The sequence below is a fragment of the Pipistrellus hanaki genome, assembly GCF_964339955.1.
Source record: "Pipistrellus hanaki genome assembly, chromosome: 8".
Lineage (NCBI taxonomy): Eukaryota > Metazoa > Chordata > Mammalia > Chiroptera > Vespertilionidae > Pipistrellus > Pipistrellus hanaki.
In genome coordinates this window covers 84,610,024-84,632,685 of record NC_140510.1, presented here as the reverse complement: position 1 = coordinate 84,632,685, position 22,662 = coordinate 84,610,024, and the positions used below count along the sequence as shown (strand labels likewise).

General features: G+C 58.3%; 1 protein-coding gene across 7 annotated transcripts in view; it reads left to right on the top strand.

Annotated features, from left to right (window-relative positions):
* Nucleotides 1–142: 142 nt before the first annotated feature.
* Nucleotides 143–22,662, top strand: part of TNS1 (tensin 1) — a 220,542-nt gene continuing 198,022 nt past the window's right edge. For all 7 annotated transcript variants that reach the window (XM_084892500.1, XM_084892503.1, XM_084892501.1 and 4 more), the window contains exon 1: nucleotides 143–325. In XM_084892500.1, the coding sequence (XP_084748626.1) occupies nucleotides 158–325 (168 nt within the window). In that variant the 5' untranslated portion in view covers nucleotides 143–157. The remainder of the gene's footprint in view (nucleotides 326–22,662) is intronic.

Genomic DNA, 22,662 nt, shown 5'->3' with positions numbered 1-22,662 from the left:
CCCGCTTCCAGGCTCCGGGAGGGAGGGCCGGGCCGGGCCGGGGGCGTCGCCCCCCTCCGCCTCCCGTCGGAGCGCCGGGGACCGGGGGGCGGGCCGGCTCCGGGCGCCCGTCCCGCCCGCGGTGCGCGGTGCACAGGCCGCTCCGGGCGCCGGCCGGATGGGCTGCACCGTGAGCCTGGTGTGCTGCGAGGCGCTGGAGCCCGGGCCCCCCGGCGGCCCCCCGCCCCCGGGCAGCGCTCCGGGGAGCCCCCCGGGCCCCGCGCGGGGCGGGTGCTGGGAGCCCGGGGGCCCGGTGCGCGCGGAGCGCAGGCGGCTGCTGCCTCAGGTAGGCACCGCGGCGGCGGGCGGGGGAGTGGGCGGTGGGCAGAGCCAGCTCACCTGGGACAGGTAAGGGGCCGAGCCAGGAGAGCGCCCGGCAGCCGCTGGGAGCTGGGCAGTGAGTGAGGGCAGGCCGCCCAGGGGATGGGCTGGGTGAGGGGAAGGCACAGAGCTGGGTGAGGTCTCACCTGCATTGCCGGTGCCCTGGGGAGGAGGGGAGGTGGCACCTGACCCGTAGAAGGCACTGAGGTGGGGTTTAGGGGCACCTCCAAGACAGCAGGGCTGGGGAAGGCACCGAAAGCGGTCACTCACCCGAGCTGGTCCTGGTGCCCCTCTGGGGGCTGTGGCTGTTGTCCCTGCCCGGGGCCTCTCTAGCCCGGAGGGAGGGGCCCTCTGAGGCAGGGAGACCCCCCCAGAGCAAGACCCCCCAGGATGGTGGGGGCGGCGGGACCCTCGCCCCTGCACTCTCTGCCTGGGTAAGTCTTCAGCCTTCAGGTGGGGACCTGACCCCGGGTGGCGCAGGCTGTGTTTGTTCTGTACGGGGCATCTGTCTGGGAGGCCCCTGGGCTGGTACAGGTGTGGGCCCTAGGCCTCTCCCAGGAGGAGGAGAGGGAGGTATTTGGGGTCACTGCGGACTGTGTCGCTTGCTCCAGGCTCCCGGCATCAGCCTAGCCTGCCTCCCGGATCAGGGCGGTGAGAGGGGCAGCCTTGTGAGATTGGTTTGCCGAGCGGGGTTTGGATTATGGTGCTGTGGTATGTCTCTCCACCTGGGTGCACAGCGTGTGAGGGACTCAACATGTACCTGTGGCTGCATCCGAGCTCCCTTCTCCCCCTTCGCCGGGGCAGCCAGCGAAGCCAGGTGTGTGTATGCATGTGTGTGTGTGTGTGTGTGTGTGTGTGCTTGCACACACATGTCTCAAAGTGATCCCTCTGCTCCACTTGCCTGGATGCCCCTCAGGGCACAAATTATGGCATATTCATGGCTGTGCTCCGCCGTGCCAGGCACAAGGCTGTACTTATAAACAGAACTCTCTGTCCTTCCTGAGCGCTGGCCGGGTCATCACCACGGTGACAGACCACGGCGAGGGACACGCCTGGGGTGTAGCCGTTGCAGTGGCTGGTGGCCTGAGCCTGGCTTGGGGGCCAGGGGCAGGATGAGGCCTGGGGGTGCTGGCTGGGGGGCGTTGGCTGGTCCCCCCAGCCTGCTGCTGCTCAGTCATGGCAAAGGGGCCGAGGTCCAGCCAGGGAAGGTGGTGGGGCAGAATCCCTGGACTTGCGGGCCCTCCAGAGGTTATCCTTAGAGCCTCGAGTTTTTAGGGGAAGGGATGTCACAGCCCCTCTTCCTTATCTGTCTCTATCTTAGACCCTTCTTTCTTTTTTTTTAATTTTTAAAAAAGTATTTTTATGGATTTCAGAGAGGACAGGAGAGGGAGAGAGAGATGGAAAGATCAATGATGAGGGAGGATCATGGATTGGCTGCCTCCTACACGCCCCACACCGGGGGTCCAGCCCATACTGGGGCATGTGCCCTTGACCGGAATCAAACATGGGACCCTTCTGTCAGCAGGCTGACGCTCTATCCACTGAGCCAAACCAGCTAGGGCCCCAGACTTTTCTTGACTTGACTTTCTCTGCTGGTGGGTCTCCTTGACTCCCCGTCTCCCTACCTCTTCCACTCCCATGCAGCCAGCCGTGGGGGAGGTACCAGGGGGGCTGAGGGACAGGCTATCTGCTGAGATGGAGGGAGGAGCAGGGCACTGGAGGTGGGTGAGCAAGGAGAGGGGAGAAGGAGGGGGAGGGGAACGTGTGTGGGTGTGTGACAGCCATGGGGACAAGGATGGGGACGAGTGTCTGTCTGCATTCAGATGAGCTGGTTTCCGAGCTGCCTCTTGAGAGAGCCTGGCTCTCACCCATGACTCACTCCCTCCTTTATCTGCAGGACCACACTCTCCCGCCAGCCCAGCCTGTGCCCACTGCCCTGGCTCTGGCTCCAAAGGTGGGGCTGTGGCTGGCTGCCCTCTTCCTTGCCAGCCCCCTTCACTTCCCATCATGTTACCACTCGAGACACTTCCATGACCTGGGAAAGAGCAGCCAGGCGACCGCCTCCCTAGAGGAGGTGTTTCACCAGCTTCTTGTGGACTGTGGAGGACAAACATCTCGGGCTCTCAGGCCCCCTGGGAGTCAGGGCTTAGAAGCTACTCAGGCATCTGGGCTCCCAGCCAGGGCACTCCCACTGCCATCCTGCCATCAACATGCCACCATTCCTGCCACAGACCATTCCCCTCCTCCTAACCTCCACCCCCCTTCCCTGGGCCAAGCTCCTCTCCGGGGGCCACAGGCTGTGCTCAATCACTGGTCCCTACCCCCAGCCTTTCCTGTCTTCTCTCCACTCTGGGCAGCCCCTCCCTGCCAGGCCCTTCTGCCTCTCCTCCTGCATGCTGTCCCCAGGCTTCCCCCTAAGCAGACTGACCTCTGCACAGACCACCCTGCCTGCTCTCTGCTTTCAGGCTCCATTGCCCACACCGCTTCTGCCCGTCCTGGATCTGTGACTTGCTCCCCCTCTTTGTTCCCAAGCCCCTGCTCCGGGTTATCGGAGCCTGGAGGTGTGGCTCTGCATCCCTCCGGCGGCCTCGTCCGGGTCCTATGACTGCCATACACACCAAGCCTTTCTCTGGCAGCACATGCCAGCCTGCCAGCCTCGGGAGAAGGGAAGGTGGGGCTTGGCATTCCTCCTGAGCGTTCCCGCCAAACCTTCTCTGACCTGGGCGCCAAGGGGCCTGGAGGGCATCTCCGGGTGCCAGCCTCGCCTCCTCACTCTCTGCCGTGTCCCGATACAAGTGGGTGCTTGTCGGGTGGTGGTGGGAGCAGAGGGAGGGAGACTCTAGGCTGCTTCTACCTTTTCTTTCCGAAAGCCAGTCCCTGGGGCCAGTTCTTCGGGCCTCTCTGTCCAGCAGCCCAGAGCCCGGCCGAGCTAGGGGAGCCCCAGGGGGCAGGTGCTGCAGCCTCCCTGCCTGCTTATGGTGGGGTCCTACCCTCCTGATGGAAGCGCTGGGTCTGATCTAACGCCCTCTGCTATGGTCACATTCCTTCCTCTCTCTGGTTCTGTAAAGTGTAAAATCTCCAGCACTGAAAACGGATCTTGGTGAATCCTGGGAGGTCACAGATCTGTTTGAGAATCTGATGAAAGGGATGGCTGCTCTTGCTCAGGAAATGCTCATGGACATGGCCACACATACACAGCCACTGTACACACACACACACACACACACACACACACACACACACAGTCATACATCCCCTCAAGCCTGCCCATGGTCCTGATCCCTCCAACCTCTGCATGTCACAGTTGAGCACACTGCAGTCCAGAGGAGGGAAATGACTGGCCTGAGGTGACACAACAAGTGACAGACCAGGACCACAACCCAGGGGTCCTGAGCCTGGACATGTGGGAGTTCTGTTCCCAGTGGTAACTTTTCCCTTCTCCAAACGCTACCACCTGTAAGACTGGACCTGGCCATTTGTTTATTCAACCAGCATTTATGTTTTGAGTTTTTGGGTATTGATTACCTTAGTTTTGAATAGAATTTATTTCATTGTAAGTTTATGTATTTTTTAAATGTTAATTTTATTGAGAGATAATTGTATAAGTTTAAAGTGTAAGGCATGTTGATTTGACACAGTTATATACTGCAATATGATCACCACAGTGGTATTAGCTAATAATTTTATCACGCCACGTTATTCTTTCTCTTTTGTGGTGGGAACAAGTAAGATCTAGCCTCTGAGTCAACAGGCATTCTTGAGCGGCTGCTCTAAGCTGGGCACTGAGCTAGGAGCGGGGGATAGAGCGGGAAGCAGTCAGCCCTGCGCTTGCCTTCAGAGGGGGTGTTAATCCAGCGGGAGAGAGAACAAACTGCCAGCAAGCGATTGCACAAAGACGGAGGTTACTGGAAACAGGCATAGGGAGGGGAAGTGAAGGATGTGAAAGGATTGACCGATGGAAGGGAGTTAGATTGGGAGCTGCAGGAAGTGGCATTTCAGCCAGGACCCCTAGTGCAATAGCAGTCGGTGAGGGAGGACAAGCATCTAGTAGTGGGAACAGCACCCTTGGAGGTCCTGAGATGGAGAAGAGTCGGGAGTTCTTATGGCATTTTACAAAGGCTCCCTCTGCCAGTCCCCGGCTCCTCCTAAGCCCTGACATCTATGTGGTATGTGCACAGGTGGGAAGGGGTGAGAGGCAAAGCCGGGCGACCTGGGAGGTGGCCACAGTCACGTGGTGAGTGACAATGGTGGTTCGAGTTAGCGAGGTGGTGGGCCATCAGGAGGGCTGGGTGGGGGGGTGGGGGGTGAGGCCAAGGCTGATTTAGGGGAGAAAGGACAGGACTCGGAGGTGGGGTGGGAGGCAGAGGTAAAAAGGATTTCCCTCGCCTTACAAAGATGGTAGCTGACAAGGCTTCATCAGGCATCCCTTCATTTGAGTTCACCGAAGTGTTTCAAAACCCAGGAAGTACATAAGCTTCACGCACCCAATGTCCCCGGCACTCAGTCAAGGAATAGAGCATTGTCCACACCCAGAAGTCTCCTTCCCGTCCTCTTCCAGTCCCTAAGTCCCCTCTGACTTCTACCAGCGAAGATTTGCCTGTTACATAGAACTTTCTATAAGTGGAGCACATTGTAGGTGCTATTTTGTGCCTGACTTCCTTTGCTCAACATTATGGCTGTGAATGCCGTCCATATGCTTGTGTGTGGTGGTAGATCATCCCTTTCTTACTGCTGGATAGTGGTCAATCATGTAAAGATATACAGTTCACTTGTCAGTTCTGCCACTGACAGGCATTTGGGTTCTTTGTAGCCCGAGGTGTTCGCGGTAGCACTGCTATGAGCATCTTCGTGCATGCCTCTGGCGGCCCTGAGTTCTCCTTTCTGTTGAGCAGATTCACCCCAAGCACCTCCAGAATCAAAGGCATCTTTCTCTCCAGGGAGTACCCCAGGCATCTTGGGATGAGAGACATCCTGGAGAAGGATCTCTAACACCCTAATATGTCCTCTTGCTTGACCTCGAATGTGGAGTTCAAGTGTAGGAGGTGAAGGAGGAAGAAGCTCTAGAGGCCGAGTTGGCGTGGGGTCAGCTGACCACCTCTCTCAGCCATACCCACTCTCTCGGGGTAGGACTGGGTCCTTGGCTGATTGGATGGTGTGAGGCTGGGGCTAGAGCCATGCCCTCTAGTCTTTCTTTTCTAAAAGGCAGGAAGCGCCGAAACTGGTTTGGCTCAGTGGATAGAGCGTCGGCCTGTGGACTGAAAGGTCCCAGGTTCGATTCCGGACAAGGGCATGTACCTTGGTTGCGGGCACCTCCCCGGTAGGGGGTGTGCAAGAGGCAGCTGATAGATGATTCTCTCTCATTGATGTTTCTAACTCTCTATCCCTCTCTCTTCCCCTCTGTAAAAAATCAATAAAATATATTTAAAAAATAAAATAAAAGGCAGGAAGCCAGCCATGCCTCCTTGTTTGATGTATGAACTTGTCAAGGGCCCTGGCACCAGGGCCAAGTGTGGTGCCAAGGGCAGGCAAGCAAAGGCAGCCCTGGAGGGGCAGCAGCCTGTGAGTGGGAAGCAGAGGCTGCCATCTGCTGAGAAGCTGAGTGTTGGGGAGCAAAGGGGACCCAGGTGATGCCGAAGTTCCAGGTCCTCTTGCAGACTGATCCCTAAGTTGAATCCCTTCCCCTCTGACACCCCAGTCCTGGTGCTTCTGGCCAGCTCCTCCGCCCCCAGCCTGAGTAGCTCTGGAGTCCAGAACAGGAAGCTGGGTCTCCAGCCCACCCTAGGGAGAGGGGATGGAGAGGTCACAGCTTTAGGCCTCCTTTCTAGCCAAGGAGAAGAGAGTGTCAGGATGCCTCTGGTGCTATCTGTTCACAAGTCTGTCTTCCCAGTAAGACTTTGAGCCAGTGTTTTCAGGACTGAGCCAAATTTTAGTGAACTTTGTATCCCAGGAACTTAGTTAGCAATGGACAGGCAGCATCTAGATGCTCAGTCAGGGTTGTCCAATGGATGCATGGATGGACGGTGAGAGTGGGGCAGGTAGAGACCTCTGAGCAAAAGAGAGATCACAGGTGGAGGACAGGCAAAAGGTGAGGATCATCTATTGGCCTTGGACCTCCACCTGGGCCCGAGCTCCTTCTGGGCATCCAGTGGGGAGGCAGGGATGCAGGGGTGGGCTACAGTGAGACCCCTGGGTGAAGCTCATGGTTGGAGGTCAAATAGGAATGCCTGCAGGGTTGGAGGAGGTCAACTGAAGACAGTGGGAAGGGAGATAAGACATGGTGATCAGCTGGGGCCGGCAGTGCGTGGCCGTCACAGGGAGGCCCATGGGGGTGTCTTCTGGCCTCAGCGCAAGCTCTTGCCTCTATTCAGCTCTTCTCGGCCTTTTCTTGGCACCTCCTTTCCGGAAACCTCTGGGTGTCCCGACCAAACCACAATTCGCCACACTCCTGCCACAGCTGAAACCACAGTTGTTAAGAATGGCCAGGTGGGCCGGTAGACCCAATCCTCAGAGCCTTCTGGCAACCAGAGCCCAGGTGTCCTCAATTCTCATTTATCTGCTTACCTCTCAGCCTGTCTATCTGTCTACCCACCTGTTCGTCCCTCCACCATCTTCTTCTACCCATCCACCCTTCATCCTCGTACCTATCACCTTTCCTCTCACCCACCTATCCTCTCCATGTACCGCTTGGTTTGTCCAGTAAGCCCTCACCCTCTGTGTGTCACCCACACACACCAACCCGAGACAACGTGCAGGAAGGCCTGCCACGCTGCCATCTGGTTCTAGAGCAGGCAGAGGACTGTTCTGCCTGGAGCAATCTGGGAAGGCCTCCTGGGGGAGCTGACAGTTGGAACTGGGTCCTGCAAGGTGAGTAGGAGTTCACTGACACTGAGGGGAGGCAAGGCCACGTTAGTCAGGCCCAGAGGAGGGAAAGAGTGTGGTGCCCTAAGGGAGATGTAGAAGGTGGCAGGGCAGAGGCCTGGCCAGAAGCTGGGAATGAGAAAGGCCTTGAATGCCAAGTTAAAGAACTTGGACTTTAGATGTATGGGGTCCACAGAGAGCCCCTGGGAGGGTCAACCAATGCGGGGGTGGAGTCTGCATCTTAAACTATCCCTGACACAGGGTGGAAGGCGGATGATGGGAGGAGTGGAGTGACTTGAGCCTGCTAATGGGTCTTTCTCGCGTGGCCAGACCAGATGTGTGTGTGTATGTGTGTGTGTGTGTGTGTTTGTGTGTGTGTGTGTGTGTGTGTGTGTGTAGGGGTGCCCTGGGATGCTGGCCCCCTTCCATGTCCCTGCCTTTACATCCACTAACCCCTTAGTCCCCTCAGCAGCATCCCCAAGAACTGGGGTCTGGCAGGCCAGGAGTTAAGCCGAGCGCTCACCTGGAGGAGGTGCAGCTGGCTCTCTGCCATGCTCCTTTGGCTCAGTCTCACCTGCTGCCCGGCCCAGACGTCACTTCCATGGGGGCTGGGCAGGGGACAGGCCTGGCTTTGTTGGGACCCTGAGACCAGGCTGGCTCTGCTGCCCTGCCCTGGAAGGGCTGGAGGATGGGGAATGGAGGGGGCGGGTAGGGATCAAGATTCCTGGGCCCTGGTGCTGCTAGACGCCTGGCTGCAGAGCTCCTTGGCTGGCACTCTGGCACACCCTAGTCACATGCCGGAGGGGGGCGAGGTGGGGTGGTTGGCCAAGGATGGCAAGAAGTGGGTGGGGTCAGAAAGTGGGTGGGGCCACATCGCCCTTCTTCTGCTTCCTCTGGTCCAGCAGCTCAGCCTGGCCCTGCCCTGAGGAAAAGAGGCTCTCAAGCTTGTAACATCAGGGTCCTTGGGGGGCCCAAACCGACTCTCCTCAGTGTCTCATTTCCTCCTCTTTCTCTCTCTAAATCTCTCTCACACTCTATCTCTGTTACTTTTTTTTTTTTTAAAGTATGTATTATTGATTTTTTACAGAGAGGAAGGGAGAGGGATAGAGAGTTAGAAACATAGATGAGGGAGAAACATCGATTAGCTGCCTCCTGCACGCCCCCTACAACCAAGGTACATGCCCTTGACCTGAATCGAACCTGGGACCCTTGAGTCTGCAGGCCGACGCTCTATCCACTGAGCCAAACTGGTTAGGGTATCTCTGTTTCTTTCTGGGAGTCTGTGATGCTTACTCCTCGGGAGTTTCAAGTCCCTTTCCCACCCCCATTCTTCCCTTCCAAAAGCAGGAGTCAGGGATGATGGCATCTCTCTTGTAGAGGAGGCAGTGTGGAGTAGTAGTTATCCTAGTTGCCTTTGGGGTTAAACTAAGTTCAGTTCAGGCTTTGCCATTTCAGGGCTGTGCATATTACATAGCCTCTCTGTTCTCTGATAACCTTTGCTTCCCTTAAAAGCACTCAAAGCAGTGTGGGACACATTAATAGTTTTCAATAAGGGGCAGGTGCTGTTGCCGTTGAGATGGTTATTGAGTGACTGTATTAGTCTGCATCCTCTCCTCTGACAAACAGGATGGGATTAAATATGTAGAGATTTTATTAGGGAAAATGCCCGAGTGGAAGGAAGGAGCCAGGAAAGGCTGGGAGATGCAAGACTTACCCTAAGTGAAGGAGAGAGGGAGGGAATGAGCTCCAGACAGAAGTGTCCCAGACGTCCATGCACTCTAAGGAGCGTTCAGCAGAGGGAATCCATGAGCCAGAAACTGGCCGGGAAGTCTGGTGTCTGTCAGGTCTGGGCTGCCTTAGGATCCCCTGGCACTTCACCAAGCGGGGAGCAGCCCCGGGAGGCGTGGCCCCCGCAAGCACAGCAGTGACTTTGAAAGTGCACAGCGGGGGCCTCTGTCAGTCCTGCTCCCTTCAGCAGCGGGTCTGTGAGATGCGTGCTTGAGCTGGGATACGGAAGAGAACAGGGCCTTCTGTCTTGGGGGCCGGATTGGGGCGGGGAGGGGGGGAGTTTGGAGGTGCAGGGGATGATCCAAGTATCTGGAAAGAGGCCGAAGCTTAGGCCCAGGCTATTGTGCTCCCTTCCAGGCCTGAGCCTGCTTGGCCTGGCTGCCAGCTCTCTTCCCTTAGGGCCTGGCTTGAGCCTGGGCCATGGCTGTTGAGTTCAGATCCTTTGCCCTAGTCCTGATGGATGGGGTGGCTGTGCTTGGGGCAGAGGGTGACTCCGCCTGGCCTCTGACACTCCTCTCTGTCCCTGTCCCCCCATCTTCCCTTCCTGCTGGGGGTGCTTCGGCATTGGGGGGCAAATGGAGGCAAAGGCGCGCTGGGCCAGTGAGAGTCCAGCGTGGGGCATCCAGGGGACTGCATGGTGCGGCTCTCCACTGCCCCCGGGACAGAGCCATCTGCCTCAGAGTGCACTGGGGCGGGGGGGGGGGGGCGGGGAGGGCGAGATGGGCACCCTGGCACTATCCCTGACAGTGACCTTGGCGTTTTCTGGGGCTGGTCAGCGTGTGGCACAGGGGGTGGGAGCAGGTGCCAAGCTGCGGCACCATTAGGGAAATGAAGTTGGAGCAGGAGCAAGTGTTTCTGGACACTGAGCTGAGGCCAACTGTGGGAGGCCAGACCAGGCCCAGCCGGGCCAGGGTCCCCCCCACCCCCGCCGCCGCCGCCACCAGCTCCTGGCTACTGCAGGGCAGGCAGACTGCACTGAGCTGTGTGAGCCATCCAGACGGCCTCTTGAACCCCAGCCACTCACTATGCTAAGCAGGGCTAATTTATTCCCTTGTTTCTTAATGGAATTGCAGCGAGGCAGCAGCAGGGGGAGTGTGTTAGAGGTTTTGCTGGAGGGGGAGAGGCTCTCTGGGGGTCTCCCACATTCTGCTGCTGGGCGCCTGGGCTGCCGGTGTGACTGCCACGGCCCCCGCCCAGGGCCTCAGCTCAGAGGAAGCCATGCAGCGGAGGGAGCAGTGACCTGGGCACAGGCAGCTGGCTGAGTCCCTGCTCACTGTTTCCTGGCTGGGTGCCCTGGGCAAAGCAGTATCTCTGAGCCTCAGTTTCCTCATCTGTGAAATGGAGAGAGCAGAGCCCACCTCCCAGGCTGCTGGGAAGAGCCAGCCTCACAGTGTCTTCCAGGCTCTGGGGCACAGGGGGAGCAGGCGGCCCAGTGTGAGCTGTCCACACTCTGTTCGCATTGGCACCTCCTTTCCCTCTTCTGCCACCGTCTGCAGTTTGGAGTCCTGGGTCCTGAGGTCGCCTGGAGATGGGGGAGGAGGGAGGAGGCCGTTCTGAGAGTGCTGCTCTGGGGTTCAGGGACAGGGGGTGAGGTGGGACAGAGGAGCTTAGAGCACCAAAGCAACAGGGTGAGAGCGGACTTGTGGTGGGAAAGCGTAGAGCCAGGGGTTGGGCTCATCTGGTCACAAATCTGGGCTCTGGCACTGACCGGCTCTGTGGGCCTCGGCTCCCTCTTCTGGAAACGGGAACGACGGCACCACCTTGCCAGGCTAGCGAGGGGATCCAGACAGCTAACGTGTAAAGTTCCTAGCGCGTCGTAGGCCCCCAGTAAACACCAGTGTCCTTCCCCTGCAGGGGCCTCTGAGGCCGTCTGGTTAACCCCTTCCCTTGCTGGCTCGCCCAGGGCGTCCCCTCCGAGCGCCTCTCAGAAAGCAAGGGGAGGACTGAGGGAGAGCCCTGGCCCTGCAGGCAGGCGGGGGGCATGCAGCGATGGCGATAACAAACGCCCTAAAAGAGCCTCACACACGGCTCCCAGCAGCCCTGATGTGAGCAGGCCGTGTCGTCCTATTTCACAGATGGGAGGTCGAGGCCCAGGGAGGTGCCTTGCGCAGTCTCACCACTTAGTGCGGAGTGGAACGTGAGCCAAGTCTCAGGATTCACTGACCCCTTGGCCTTGCTCCTGCATCTTGCCTGTCCTCCTTCCTCTGTGCAGGACGGTGCCCCTCTCCCAGCAGTGCCACAGGGAGGGGCTTCTCCGTTATCAGGGGTCCCTCTGGAGCGAGAAGGCATTGCCTTGCTGACTAGTCAGTCCTCCCGGGACCACCCTCCCCGACCCTGGCCTGACCTCCAGCCCCAAAGGCACCAGCCCCTCTTCCAGCCAGACCTGAGGCAGTGTGGGAACTGGGAGGGGTCCGCCTGTGGCAGCTACCCTCTCCGGGGATGGGGTAGGACTAGGCCCAGCGACCTCTCTCTGAGTTACCTCCCACAGGCTGGCACCCTGACCGCCTCCTCCAGGAAGCCAGTCTGGCTCTGCCTTTCTCCTTGCCCCCTGAGCACGGGCCCCACCCCCACTGGCCTCCGTGGCTGTGAGAACAGCCCCCCTCTTGCTTCCCAGACGACACTGGCTGGGCATTCCAGCTCTGGGGTCTTCCCTCTCCCCCTCCTTCCCCCATTTGTCTCCTCCTCTGGGAGCAGGAGCCCTTTGTGAAGGCCTTTGTGTGGAGCTGAGCTCCCAAGGCCAGGGAGGGGGACAAGGGGACACCCCTCGCCCTTCCCCATTGTCCCATCTCTTCCCAGGAGGCCGAGCGTGAGTGTGTGTGAGTGTGTGTGTGTGTGAGTGTGTGTGAGTGTGTGTGTGTGAGTGTGTGTGTGAGAGTGTGTGTGTGAGTGTGTGTGTGTGTGTGAGTGTGTGTGTGTGAGTGTGTGTGAGTGTGTGTGTGTGTGAGTGTGTGTGAGTGTGTGTGTGTGAGTGTGTGTGAGAGTGTGTGTGTGAGTGTGTGAGTGTGTGTGTGTGTGAGAGTGTGTGTGAGTGTGTGTGTGTGTGAGTGTGTGTGTGTGAGTGTGTGTGTGTGTGAGTGTGTGTGTGTGTGAGTGCGTGTGAGAGTGTGTGTGTGTGTGAGTGCGTGTGTGTGTGTGAGTGCGTGTGTGTGCACACATGCATATATGTGCACGCTTGCATGTATTCAGGTCCCAACCTGGCATATTTTCTATGTAACTTGGGGGCAGGGAGGAATCTTGAAGGGACTCGGAGGCAGAGCAGTCTTGGGGCCCCCACCAAGGCTGAGAGGCCCTGCGGGAGAAAGGAGACTGAGGAGGGGCACAGGGCCTGGGCGGGCACATGGGAGGAGGGCCAGTCATGGACCTCTGGCCCCAAAGTGGGTGCTGTCACTCTCAGCACCTCCACTTCTCTGTTCTCTCCCTCCTTCCGGCTCCCTGTCTATTTCTCCCTCTCCTCTCCCGCCTCTGACCCTTCCCTGTTTCCCCACTTCGCTTTCTCATGCCCATTCCTTGTCCTCATCCTGGCATCTGCCTTCCTTGGCACGGCCCCTTTCCCTGCGGAGAGACCGGAGAGCACCCCTCCCTGCTCCAGAGAGGCCCCGTCACCCACGGCCAACCCAGTAATTTAGTCTTTTCTTGACTTCTGCTCTCAACTCGGCCCTCCTGGGCCCTGACTGAGTGCCCTGGGCCCCCCTGTTCTCGCCCCTCCCTCCGTGGGGGCCCCTCGTCCCAGAGGCGCTATTTCCTAAGCCTCGGGCATGCTCCCCTGTACTCCGGCCAGCTTGGTGACCCCACGGTCTAGAATGACGCCGAGTGGCTGGCTGCCCACTGGGCCTGGCTAAAAATAGACGTGTGCTTGGTGTGCTTTCCGAACAGCCCGGGGCAGAGCAGGGTCCAGCCCTCAGCGCCCTCTAGTCCATTTGGGGGGCATATTCTGCAGGGGCCCTGGGGCCTCCCACCGCCCCGCTGCAGCCAGAGGCTTGGTGGGAGGGTCTGGGAGGAACTCTCTGATGCTGGTGGCTGACACCTGGGCAGAGAGAGGTGTGTTGAGTGCCGGGATCAACCCAGGATTCCTAGCTGGTAAGAGTAGATAGTCTGGACTGGAACCCAAGTCCACTCTCGGACTGGAGGCACCGATACTCCGGACTGAGACGGTTTGGTTGCATGCAGATCAAGACAGAAGTTCTCTTCCCCAGCTCTGCACTTCCTCTGCGTTAGACCCTGAGCAATGACTCAGCCTTCTCTAGCATCAGCTTTCCTACTTGTCAGGGGCTTTCTGGCTCTTGGGGCTACTGCGAGTCCGTGGCTGGCAGGGCTCCAGGGCCCCATCCTGAGGTCACCGAGCTGGCAATCTTTCCCCATTTTCCACCCAAACCCCTGGACACTCTGTCTCTTCCTGGCCCCTTGGATCATCCCTGTGTCGGGGTCTCCGTTTCCTCTCTGGTCTCTGTATTGCTCCCACCGTGGCCTCTGGGGCCCTCAGGGGAGGGGAGAAATGCCGGCCTCTGCCAGGGAGGGCAGCGGGCAAAGGGGCAGATGTGGGCAGGGTGCCTCGTGTGGGCCTCAGGCTGGGCTCTGTGTTTGACATTCCCAAGAGCTTCTTTGTGTGTGCTCTCTGAATATTTTCTCTTTAATCGCCTCCCGTTCTGGCCTCATGAGTGCACTCTCTTTTCTGAGCTCTCTGAGAATATCAATATTTGTTTATCTTGACGTGTTCTTCTCCCTCCATTCCACCTGCTGTCTCCAGGCCGCTCTCCGCCTCTATTGCTTCTCTGCAGGGCTTTCCTAGCCGCCTGGGAGCCCAGTGTGGGCTTATATTTCCAGTGGAGACGGAAGAGCGGGTTGCTTGCCCTGAGAGTGGGAATGGTCCCTGGAGGCCTGGCTCTAGGGCCGTCACTCTGGGGAAACTGCTGTCAGTGGCTCTGAGTCTCTCCTCTTGGGCTGGTCAGATCCCTCCTGCCTGGGGGTAGGCGCCCACTGGCTGCCTCACGCTCGGCAAACAGGCACTCACCCCTCTTTTCTAGCCACGCTCCTTCCCTCAGCTGCGCCCCGTGGCCCTCTCTGGAAAGGAGACCTTTGCCTCCCGCTGGGCATCGGGACGGGATTTGGAAACATAATCGCGTCTTTATTGCTCTACCAGCTTTCCAGACTCAGGTTCCCATTCCCCGGGACCTGAGCCTTTGGGTCTGGGCTGGAGAATCCGGCCCCCTCTTGGCTTCTCCCGCAGCCAGTTCAGCTTTCTCGGGCTCACGGCTCCCGTTCAGACATCTGCTCTCCAGCTCCCAGGACTCTGACACTGTTGTCAGGGGCGATAATCAAAATATTTAACAAGAGCTCCGAAGGACTGAGCTGGGAGGCTGGAGAATTGCACCTTTCAGGTCGGGGGGGAGGGGGGGTTGGGGGGAGGGGGAGGGGAGGGCATTGCTAAAGTGTCGGGAGGGTGGGACCCACTGGACCAGCAGTATTTGAGCAGTAGCTGTGCTGTGCCAAACATCGCTCCTAACTTCAACAACAAAATATTTTAAAAATATATTTTATTCATTTATTTTTTTTATAGAGAGGAAGGGGAGTGAGAAACATCGATGAGAGAGAAACATTGACCAGATGCCTCCTACACCCCCTTTCCCCATCGGGGATGTGTCCGAAACTAAGGTACATGCCCTTGACCGGAATCGAACCTGGGACCCTTCACTCTGCAGGTGGACGCTCTGTCCACGGAGCCAAACCAGCTAGGGTCAACAACAAAATCTTTATTTGTTTTTAGAGGTGTTTCAAAAGGGAGCAAAAGCCTATATGTGTTCAATTGGCTCGCATTACCCGCAGTAGCCACTTCCCTTCTTAGGGCTGAGGCCTCTCTCACCTGCAGGAGAGCAAGATGGGCAGCCGGAAGGCTGTGCCCAGTGACGAGGGTGGAGGATGCAGCCTTTTCTGGTGCCCTCACGCAGGGCTGCTCCATGCTCTTGATCCTGGAGCAGCTGTTCCAGCTGTGGCCACCGACTGGGGCCAGGATGGGCTGGTGAGGTGCGGAGCTGGGGAACAGCAGGAGGTCAGACGTGAGGAAGCACTTCCCAGGGGCAGTGAGGCCAGAGAACAGAATGACCTGGGAGGCTGGGTGGCCTCCCTTCCAGAAACACGTTAAGGCCCGGTGGGACCTGGGCAGAGGGCGCCTGACTGCCCCTATGATTGCTGATTCATTGGTTTCCCTTTGCTACCCCCTTCCTCTCATTAACGGAAAGCTGCTCTCCCTGGGAAGAGGTTCCCTTCCCTGAGGCTAAGGGGCAGCCCCCTGCAGAAGAGGAAGTCAGGACTGTGAGAGGCAGAGAGATGAGGAGCTCTGGGGACCTAGAAGGAGACTCAAAGGTGGGAGAGGCCCCAGGAGGCAACCTGAGGCTCAAGGCTGCAGGGAGAGAGGGCGTCCTCCAGGGAGATGGGGGCGGGCGGAGGGGGGCTTGAGGAGGAGGACTGGGGGTGGTTCGTACCTCCAGGACAGCTCCCATCCTGACATTTTTTACGGTCTAGTAAAGTCAAGCTTGGCATAGACAAGAATTTCCTGTCAAACCCTCATTTGCATATTCTTTTGCATCTGGTTTGCATGTCATTTGGGGTCCACAATGGTCAGAAGCTTCCTTTAGCAACAGCTTTCCTCTTTCTGAGGGGGCTCCACTCTACCCCCTTCCATTCTCTCTTGCCCTGGTCCCAGCCCTGGGCTGTGTCCTCCCAGACACTCGTCCTTCCCGGTCTCCGGAGGGTCCTAGGACGAGTGGGGAACTGAAGAGTCCCTGGGCCCATTTTGTTTCCTTCCTTGGGCCCCTTAAACAAAATGTGCCACCCTTCTAGCCAGCTCCCAGTCCTTTCTTACAGGCTTTCTGGAACAATAATGGTGTTCCACCAGCCTTTTTTTTTTTTTTTTTTTTAGTGGGCTCAGAGCTCCCCCCATCTCCACCCCATCCTCTGCCTACGTACCCTTCGCTCTAGTCCCCGTCTCCCCGCCAGTCGCTCCCCCCCCCCCCCCCCCCCCGCCTCCTTGAGACAGGAAGCTTACGAAAGGGGACAGGCTAGTGCTGGACAGAATCAGGTCTGGGTGAGGAAGAAGAGGGATGCCTGAGGGTCGGGAATGTGGATGAGAAGTGGTTCCCCACCCCTGGGCTATAAGAGGACCACGGATGGCGGGAACAGGTTTTGGTTTCGGTAAGAGAAGCCATACAGAGGGTGCTGAGTTAGGTGAGGTTGGAGGTTTGAGGACCAGGGGAGCAGGCCAGCCTGTTTTCCGGCTGGAGTGAGCAGGGACGTCTAATACTGAGGCTCTTATGTTGAGTTATGGAAAACTCAAAACTCAAACCTCTTCTGAGGTTCAGAGGAGAATGGGGAACAGTAGGGAGAAGACGGGGCTCTCTGGCAGTGGGGTGCCTCCCTGGACGTTCTGCCTGTTGTCTGACTTGCAGATCTCCTGCTGCAGGCCTGACTCATTTCCTCCTGTTTGTCTTCAGTGCCCGTGGGAGCTCAGGGACTCACCGATGCGCTTCCTCTCCTGTCCTCTCTGCCGGAGAAGCACCTTCCAGTCCTCCTTCTCGCGCTCCAGCCTCTTCTGGGCTCCTTGCCCCCTCCTCTGCCTCTCCTCTGGCCCGTTTCCATCGCCTAACAATGCTGTTTTGGCTTCCTCCTGCTGGACTCCTGGTCCTCTTCCTGGTGCCTGTTCCCCGGATGTTGTGTGAACTGTGTGTTCTAGACCGGGTGCTCTGGCTGAGGGTCCGGGCGGGCGGGCAGCGTCTGTCTGGTGGGAGTGGGTCGGGCAGGGTGCAGCCACCAGACCCAGGGAGGCTTGGGGGTCAGGTGGATTTGCTTTTCAAGCCCCCCAAGGGCGCCCTCCTGGGCTGAGGCTCGGAGATGTCTGCCCAGCAGCTCCCGAGGGTCCTTCCTTGCGGAGTCCGGTCAAGTGCCAGGCATGTCCACATTTAATTTAATCTGCGCAAGTGCCCCACAAGGCTAGGATCCTCGTCTCTGTTTTACAGGAGAGGAGTCAGGCTCGGAATGGGGAAATGATTCTTCAAGGTCATGCAGTCCGAAAGGGTCAGGGCCGGGATTCGGACCCTGGTCTCTGCTGGCGTTGTTCCTGGCTTCTTCCCTGTGGGAGGGCACACAGGAGGTGACATGTCATGCACGTTATCCTGGTGTGCTCTCAGCTGCACCGGGAGGGAAGAAAGGCAAACACAGAACCAATTCCCCGGATGGCACCTGTCAGAGGTGTTGCCTCTGGTCTCTGGATCCGACTCCTCACCCCTCATGGCTTTGTGATGGGACTGGGCTGGGCTGGCCTGCCCAACGCGCTGCATCAGGAACCGCCTATCCCCGGTCTGCCTCGGGCCGGGCCTGCCTTGCTCTGCCCCGAAGCTCCCGGACAGTGAGAATAGAAAGTGCCAGAAGCCAGGCTCAGGTGTGCCTGGGACTCTTTGACGAGGGGGAACGATAAGTCACAGTGCACCCTTTAGGTCGCGGGCAGGAGTGGGGTCTGCAGGCCCCCGCACAGCCCCCAGCCTTGGTGTGAGGGCTGTGGGAATGTTATCTGCCTCTGACATGGGGTCTGACCTGGGCACACCGAGTGCCAGCTCTCCTGGCTGCTGGGAGTGGTGAGAGGGGATGTGAGGTCTCCCAGGAGCGTGTTCTAGGCATGGCCCCGGCCAGGCCCTGGCCTCCTGGTTGGGAATGGAGCTCCCCGGGAGCCTGGGTGCAGAGTGGGCTCCTGACCTCAGGGCGGCCATTGGGCCCGGAGGGAGGCCCTGGGAGCCCAGCCCCCTGCCTGCTTCTGAAGCCTGGGATGCAGCCACCTCACCTTGTTGCCTGCCTCGGTTTCCCTGGCTGGCTGGTGGCACCCTATGCTTTCTTTCTGTCGTTCATTTTCCTCACACACCCCCCCCCCCACCTCTGCTGGCCTTCATTGCCTTTCTCTGAGTGATGGGCAGAGCCCTCTCAACCCCCGGCTCCTTACCCCCCTGACCCACTGCCTTTCTGTGTTGTTCCCCTTCTCTCTCCTCACGCCTGCTTTCTCTCCCTCCCAGTCCATGGAGGGTCCTGGGATGAGTGGGGGACTGAAGAGTCCCGGGTCCCCTTTCTTGAACTTGCACCCATTTTCCTTGGATGACTCGGCCGGAGAGGGGTGAGGGGTGCCAGGGAGTGTGATGGGGAGAAGCTGTCTGGTAGAGAGTGGGGAGGGGGGGGAGAGGGGTAGGTGCTTATTTGTGTGTCTCTGCCTCCGGATGTCTCTAGCTGTCTGCCAGTCCCTGCCACTGTCTTTGCCTTTCTGTGCCTTAGTTCCTAGGACTTGGAAGGGGTAGGCGGTTAATACAGCTCTCCTGCCGAGCTGCCCACACCCAGCCCCTTCCCTGCCCTCCCTATCCAGCTCTGGGGAAGACCAGTCCGGGCTGGTTTCCCAGGCAGGGGAGGGGCTGTGTGGAAGCGGGTAGGGGCAGGGGGCTGTGATTGCATTAGCTGGTTCTGATGCAGTTGGGCTTCCCAGACTTGGCCCTCCTCTGCCCCTCATCCCGGCCCTGCCCCCCTCCTCTCTCCCTCTCCTCCCGCACTCTCCATTCATCTCACTCCCTCTCCCAGCTCCATCAGAATCAATTAGACAGTCCCTGCTTTAATCTCATTGCAGGAGCCTGGGCTCAGGCCCAGCGGCCAGCTCCCAGGCCTGCAGTCTCCACGCTGGGCCCTGCAATGAACACCCCAGAGGCAGGGGATGGCCAGGATGACATCAGGAGCCTGGTTCTTATTTCTCCACCCCGCCCCCCCCCCCCCCCCCCAGATGCTCTGCCTGCCCTGGGAGGGAGTCCAGGCTGGGGCTCTCCAATGGATCAATAACCACCATCCTTCCAGGTCTTTCCCCACCCCTCCCCCACCCGCCGTTCACCCATCAGCTGCTGGGTGGTGATGGAAGTCCTCTGGAAAGGGGCCCAGAGGACCGGGATTTCCAGCTCGCAGATTAGAGGGGTGGGGGCGGGGTGGGATGAGGGTTTGGATAATGAGCTGCCAGCGTCTGAAGGCATTTATTGTACAGAAGAGAGTGACCAGGTCTCCTTCCCAGGCGAGGCAGGCTAAGGAGAAATGGCCTGGAGTTTGAGAGGGGGGCTAGAGTCTCCGCATCAGGAGGAGGTTCCTGCCTGCCAGGGGTGAGAGACCCGGGTTAGCGGTGGTGAAGGGGAGAAAGAGAACTTACGGAATCACCTCCTTGGGAGACACATTCCTTGTCCTTCCTCTCCCCTCCTCTTCTTCTCTTCCTCCTCCCCTCCTCCCTCTCTGAGGTTGTGGAGCGGGAGAGCAAGGAACCAGGAATGGGGGCTTTGGTCCAGTTCTGGCACTGCCACTTTCTAGCCATGTGACCCCTTTCCAGTCATGTGTGTGCTGTGGTGGGGAGCAGGGAAGGTGCTGGGTCTCTTTCAAGTTTAATTGGGATCAGTACTAGATATTGAGAAGCTATTACAGAACATGGAGATGGGGTCCCTCGTCAGGGGTGGGTTGAGTAGGGATGTATAAACATTTCAGGGACCTTGAAAATGACATTCCTTACTGGCCTCTAATCCAGGGCTGTAAGGGGATCCAAAGGGTTTGGAAGCAGGGTTGGCCTCCCTCCCTCCATTCATTCATTCATTCATTCACTCAACCAGCCAATCTACCAAGTAACTCACGCAACTGTGAACAACTGACAAGGTCCTCTGGGAACGGGCATTCTGGTAGGAGAGGAGGTGAGCGAATCCGTCAGGAAGAGATAGCGAAGTGCTCTGAAGAAATGCACCTGCTGTTGTTACACAGCCTGGGACCGGAAGACAAGGAAGGACTTTGGTGGGGGAGGGCCAGAGGATGTGGGAACTGGGAGGACATTGGCACATATCTGAGATGGGAGCCCCGCTCTGCAGGGACCCTATTCTGCTGCAAGAAGAGAAAACTATGGTGCAGTGTGACACATGAGCTCTGGACTTTGTATGTGGTTGGGCAGTTTAACCCTGAATGAACGGATGAATTCCATCCCTCATGGATGTGCTGGGCTCCTGGGGAACCCAGCCTGGGAGGTGAGACCCACGTGAGAGCCCTCTGCAGGCCGCAGGTGGAACCGCTGTGGCTGGAGGTGTGAGAAAGTGCCTGGAGAGCAGGCGGGCTCCGGAGCTGGCCCCATCTGATGGGGGAGAAAGGCTCGGGTCCCCGGGGAGTGGCCTCTGTACACCTCTCTCTGGGTGTGAAAACGAGACCGGAGCCTCCGATCAGATGCTGAGCCATTCTCCCCTCACAGGAGCTGCCTTTGTCCCCCGCAGACAAAGCCGGCCGGGGGGCCCGGACAGAGGAAGCTCTGTGCCTGCCCTGAGCCAGGCGGGCCCTCCTCTGCGGCCTGTCCCCAGGGGGCTGCGGCTCTGACCTGCTCTGTCCTCCCTGACACCTCCGCTGCCGGCCTCTGGGAAGTTTCCCCTTCTCCTCCAGTTTCTCCGGGGAAAAGAGTGCTCTCGGGGTTCTACCCAGGGAGATCTTGGGGAGAAGGCCCAGAGCAGCCCCTCTCTGCCAGCAGGGCCTCCACACCACCTGGCTCTAGACTCTGGAACCTCCTCCCTGGCCTGCACTCAGCGTCTGGGGCTCCAGGCTGCGGGGACAGGACTGGGAGTGGAGGAGAAATTGGCCAGGCCCCCGGCACAGCCTGCCTCCAGCCTGGGCGCTAGCCGAGGAGAAGAGGCGGAGGAAGAAAGAGCTGGGCCCCGGGGGTGGGGAGCAGAGCTGGGGTACAGTCCTGGGGTCTGAGGGAGCCTGGGCAGGGCAGGGGGTTCCCAGAGAATCCTTTAACCGCCAAAGATGGCGGCCACCTCTGTAAAGGCCCCCCTGGGAGGGAGGGGGGAGGGAGGATCTGCGGGCTGTCATCAGGCACCGCCTGGGGGCTGAAGAGCAGTTTGAGCCTGACGGAGGCCCGTTTGATGGAGCAGGTTCGTCCTGACCCCTCACTGACCACGTTGTGACGTCTAATGCATGGCCCCCTGTGTCTGAGCCTCTGAATCTAGTCCGTTCTACGGAGCCTTGTATCTCTGTCCCTGGTGCTCAGGGGGCCTGGAAGGAGAGACGGGAGGGAGGGGAGTGTTCTCGAGCTTCCTACCTGTTGCCAGATGCAGCTTCTGGCGCCTTGAGTCCTCCGAGGGAGAAAGGGATTGAGAGGCAGCCTTTGGGGACTGGACTCCTCCCCACCCCTACAGAACATACAAGTTTAGGTAGAAGAGGACGCAAAGGGGGCCTCGTTAAAACGTTCCCGGAGGCTCTGGGAATCCTCCAGGGTAAAGAAGAGCAGAGGTCTTGTGATTTTCCTCGAGGCTCCAAACTCCCAAGGATGTGCTTCTGTGTCCTGTCGAGGTTGTGCACGTGGAGGACAGGATTCCATTGACCTCCAGGAGCTGAGACACCTGGCAGGGAGTTGTCTGGGGCGTGGCGGGCCAGAGGCTGGGAGGGGGGTCTGGGGAGAAGATGCAGGCGGTGACAGGCCTGACTTCACGCCTGCATCAGCTGCTGATCTTCACTTCCTCTCTGGAGAGTCACTGGTTAAGGACACCTCCTGCTGGGCAGTGGGTGGAAATGAAGGACTCTGCCCTTCTGAGCCCCTTTGACAGGATCTGCCTGTTGGAAGGGCTGGATGTAGCCATCTTTTCCTTCTCTTTCTTCCCACCCCGCTCTTTCCCCTCCTTCTGTTTGATGAGGGCCTTTATGCTCTAAGTGCTGAGAAGATTTTAATAATTCTCCTAAGAACGCCATCTTGTCCTGCTCTCTAGTCTAGAATGCGCCACGCTTCCACTGATCTATCTGAAGAACTTCTATTTAAAAAAATCCACAAGTTGTTTCTTTCCATGAAACTGCACTCTACTTGCTATGGACTAAATCCCATTTTCTCAGTCTCACATCACAATCCATGTCCTCTGGTGCCTGGGTGGGGAGACTGTGGGGATGGCAGCCCTCCCTTCCATCCCCCCAAAAACAAACAAACAAACAAACAAACAAACAAACAAAAACACTGGAAGAAGGCCACCCCTGCAGGCCTGGGACAGACTCCAGCAGCACCAGGCACTTTGCCGGAGGTCATGGGCACGGACAAGGCAGGGCCTGCTGGGGATGGGCTCACGTTAGTGACCCACTGATTTATTCTTTTATTTTTTAATATATATTTTATTGATTTTTTACAGAGAGAAAGAGAGCGGGATAGAGAGTTAGAAACATTGATGAGGGAGAATCATCGATCAGCTGCCTTTTGCACACCCTCTACTGGGGATGTGCCCGCAACCAAGGTACATGCCCTTGACTGGAATCGAACCTGGGACCTTTCAGTCCGACGCTCTATCCACTGATCCACATTGGTTTCAGCAGTGATCCACTAATCTAAGTAACAAGGGTCTAAATTCTAGTCTCTACTCCACTCCCCTGATGCATCCGCCTTCCCCTCACCAGTTTTCATACAGAGCCTTCGAGTGTGTGTGTGTGTGTGTGTGTGTGTGTGTGTGTGTGAGAGGGGGTGTCCTCCTCATTGAGGGACTGCGAGGGACTGAGAAAGCTGTCTGCTGCCTCTCCCCTCTCCAGCTACCCACTAGCAGGGCCCGCTTCCTTTCCCCTCGCTGTGCTTCTGCCCAGGGTCTTCTGAAGCGCGGTGCCTTC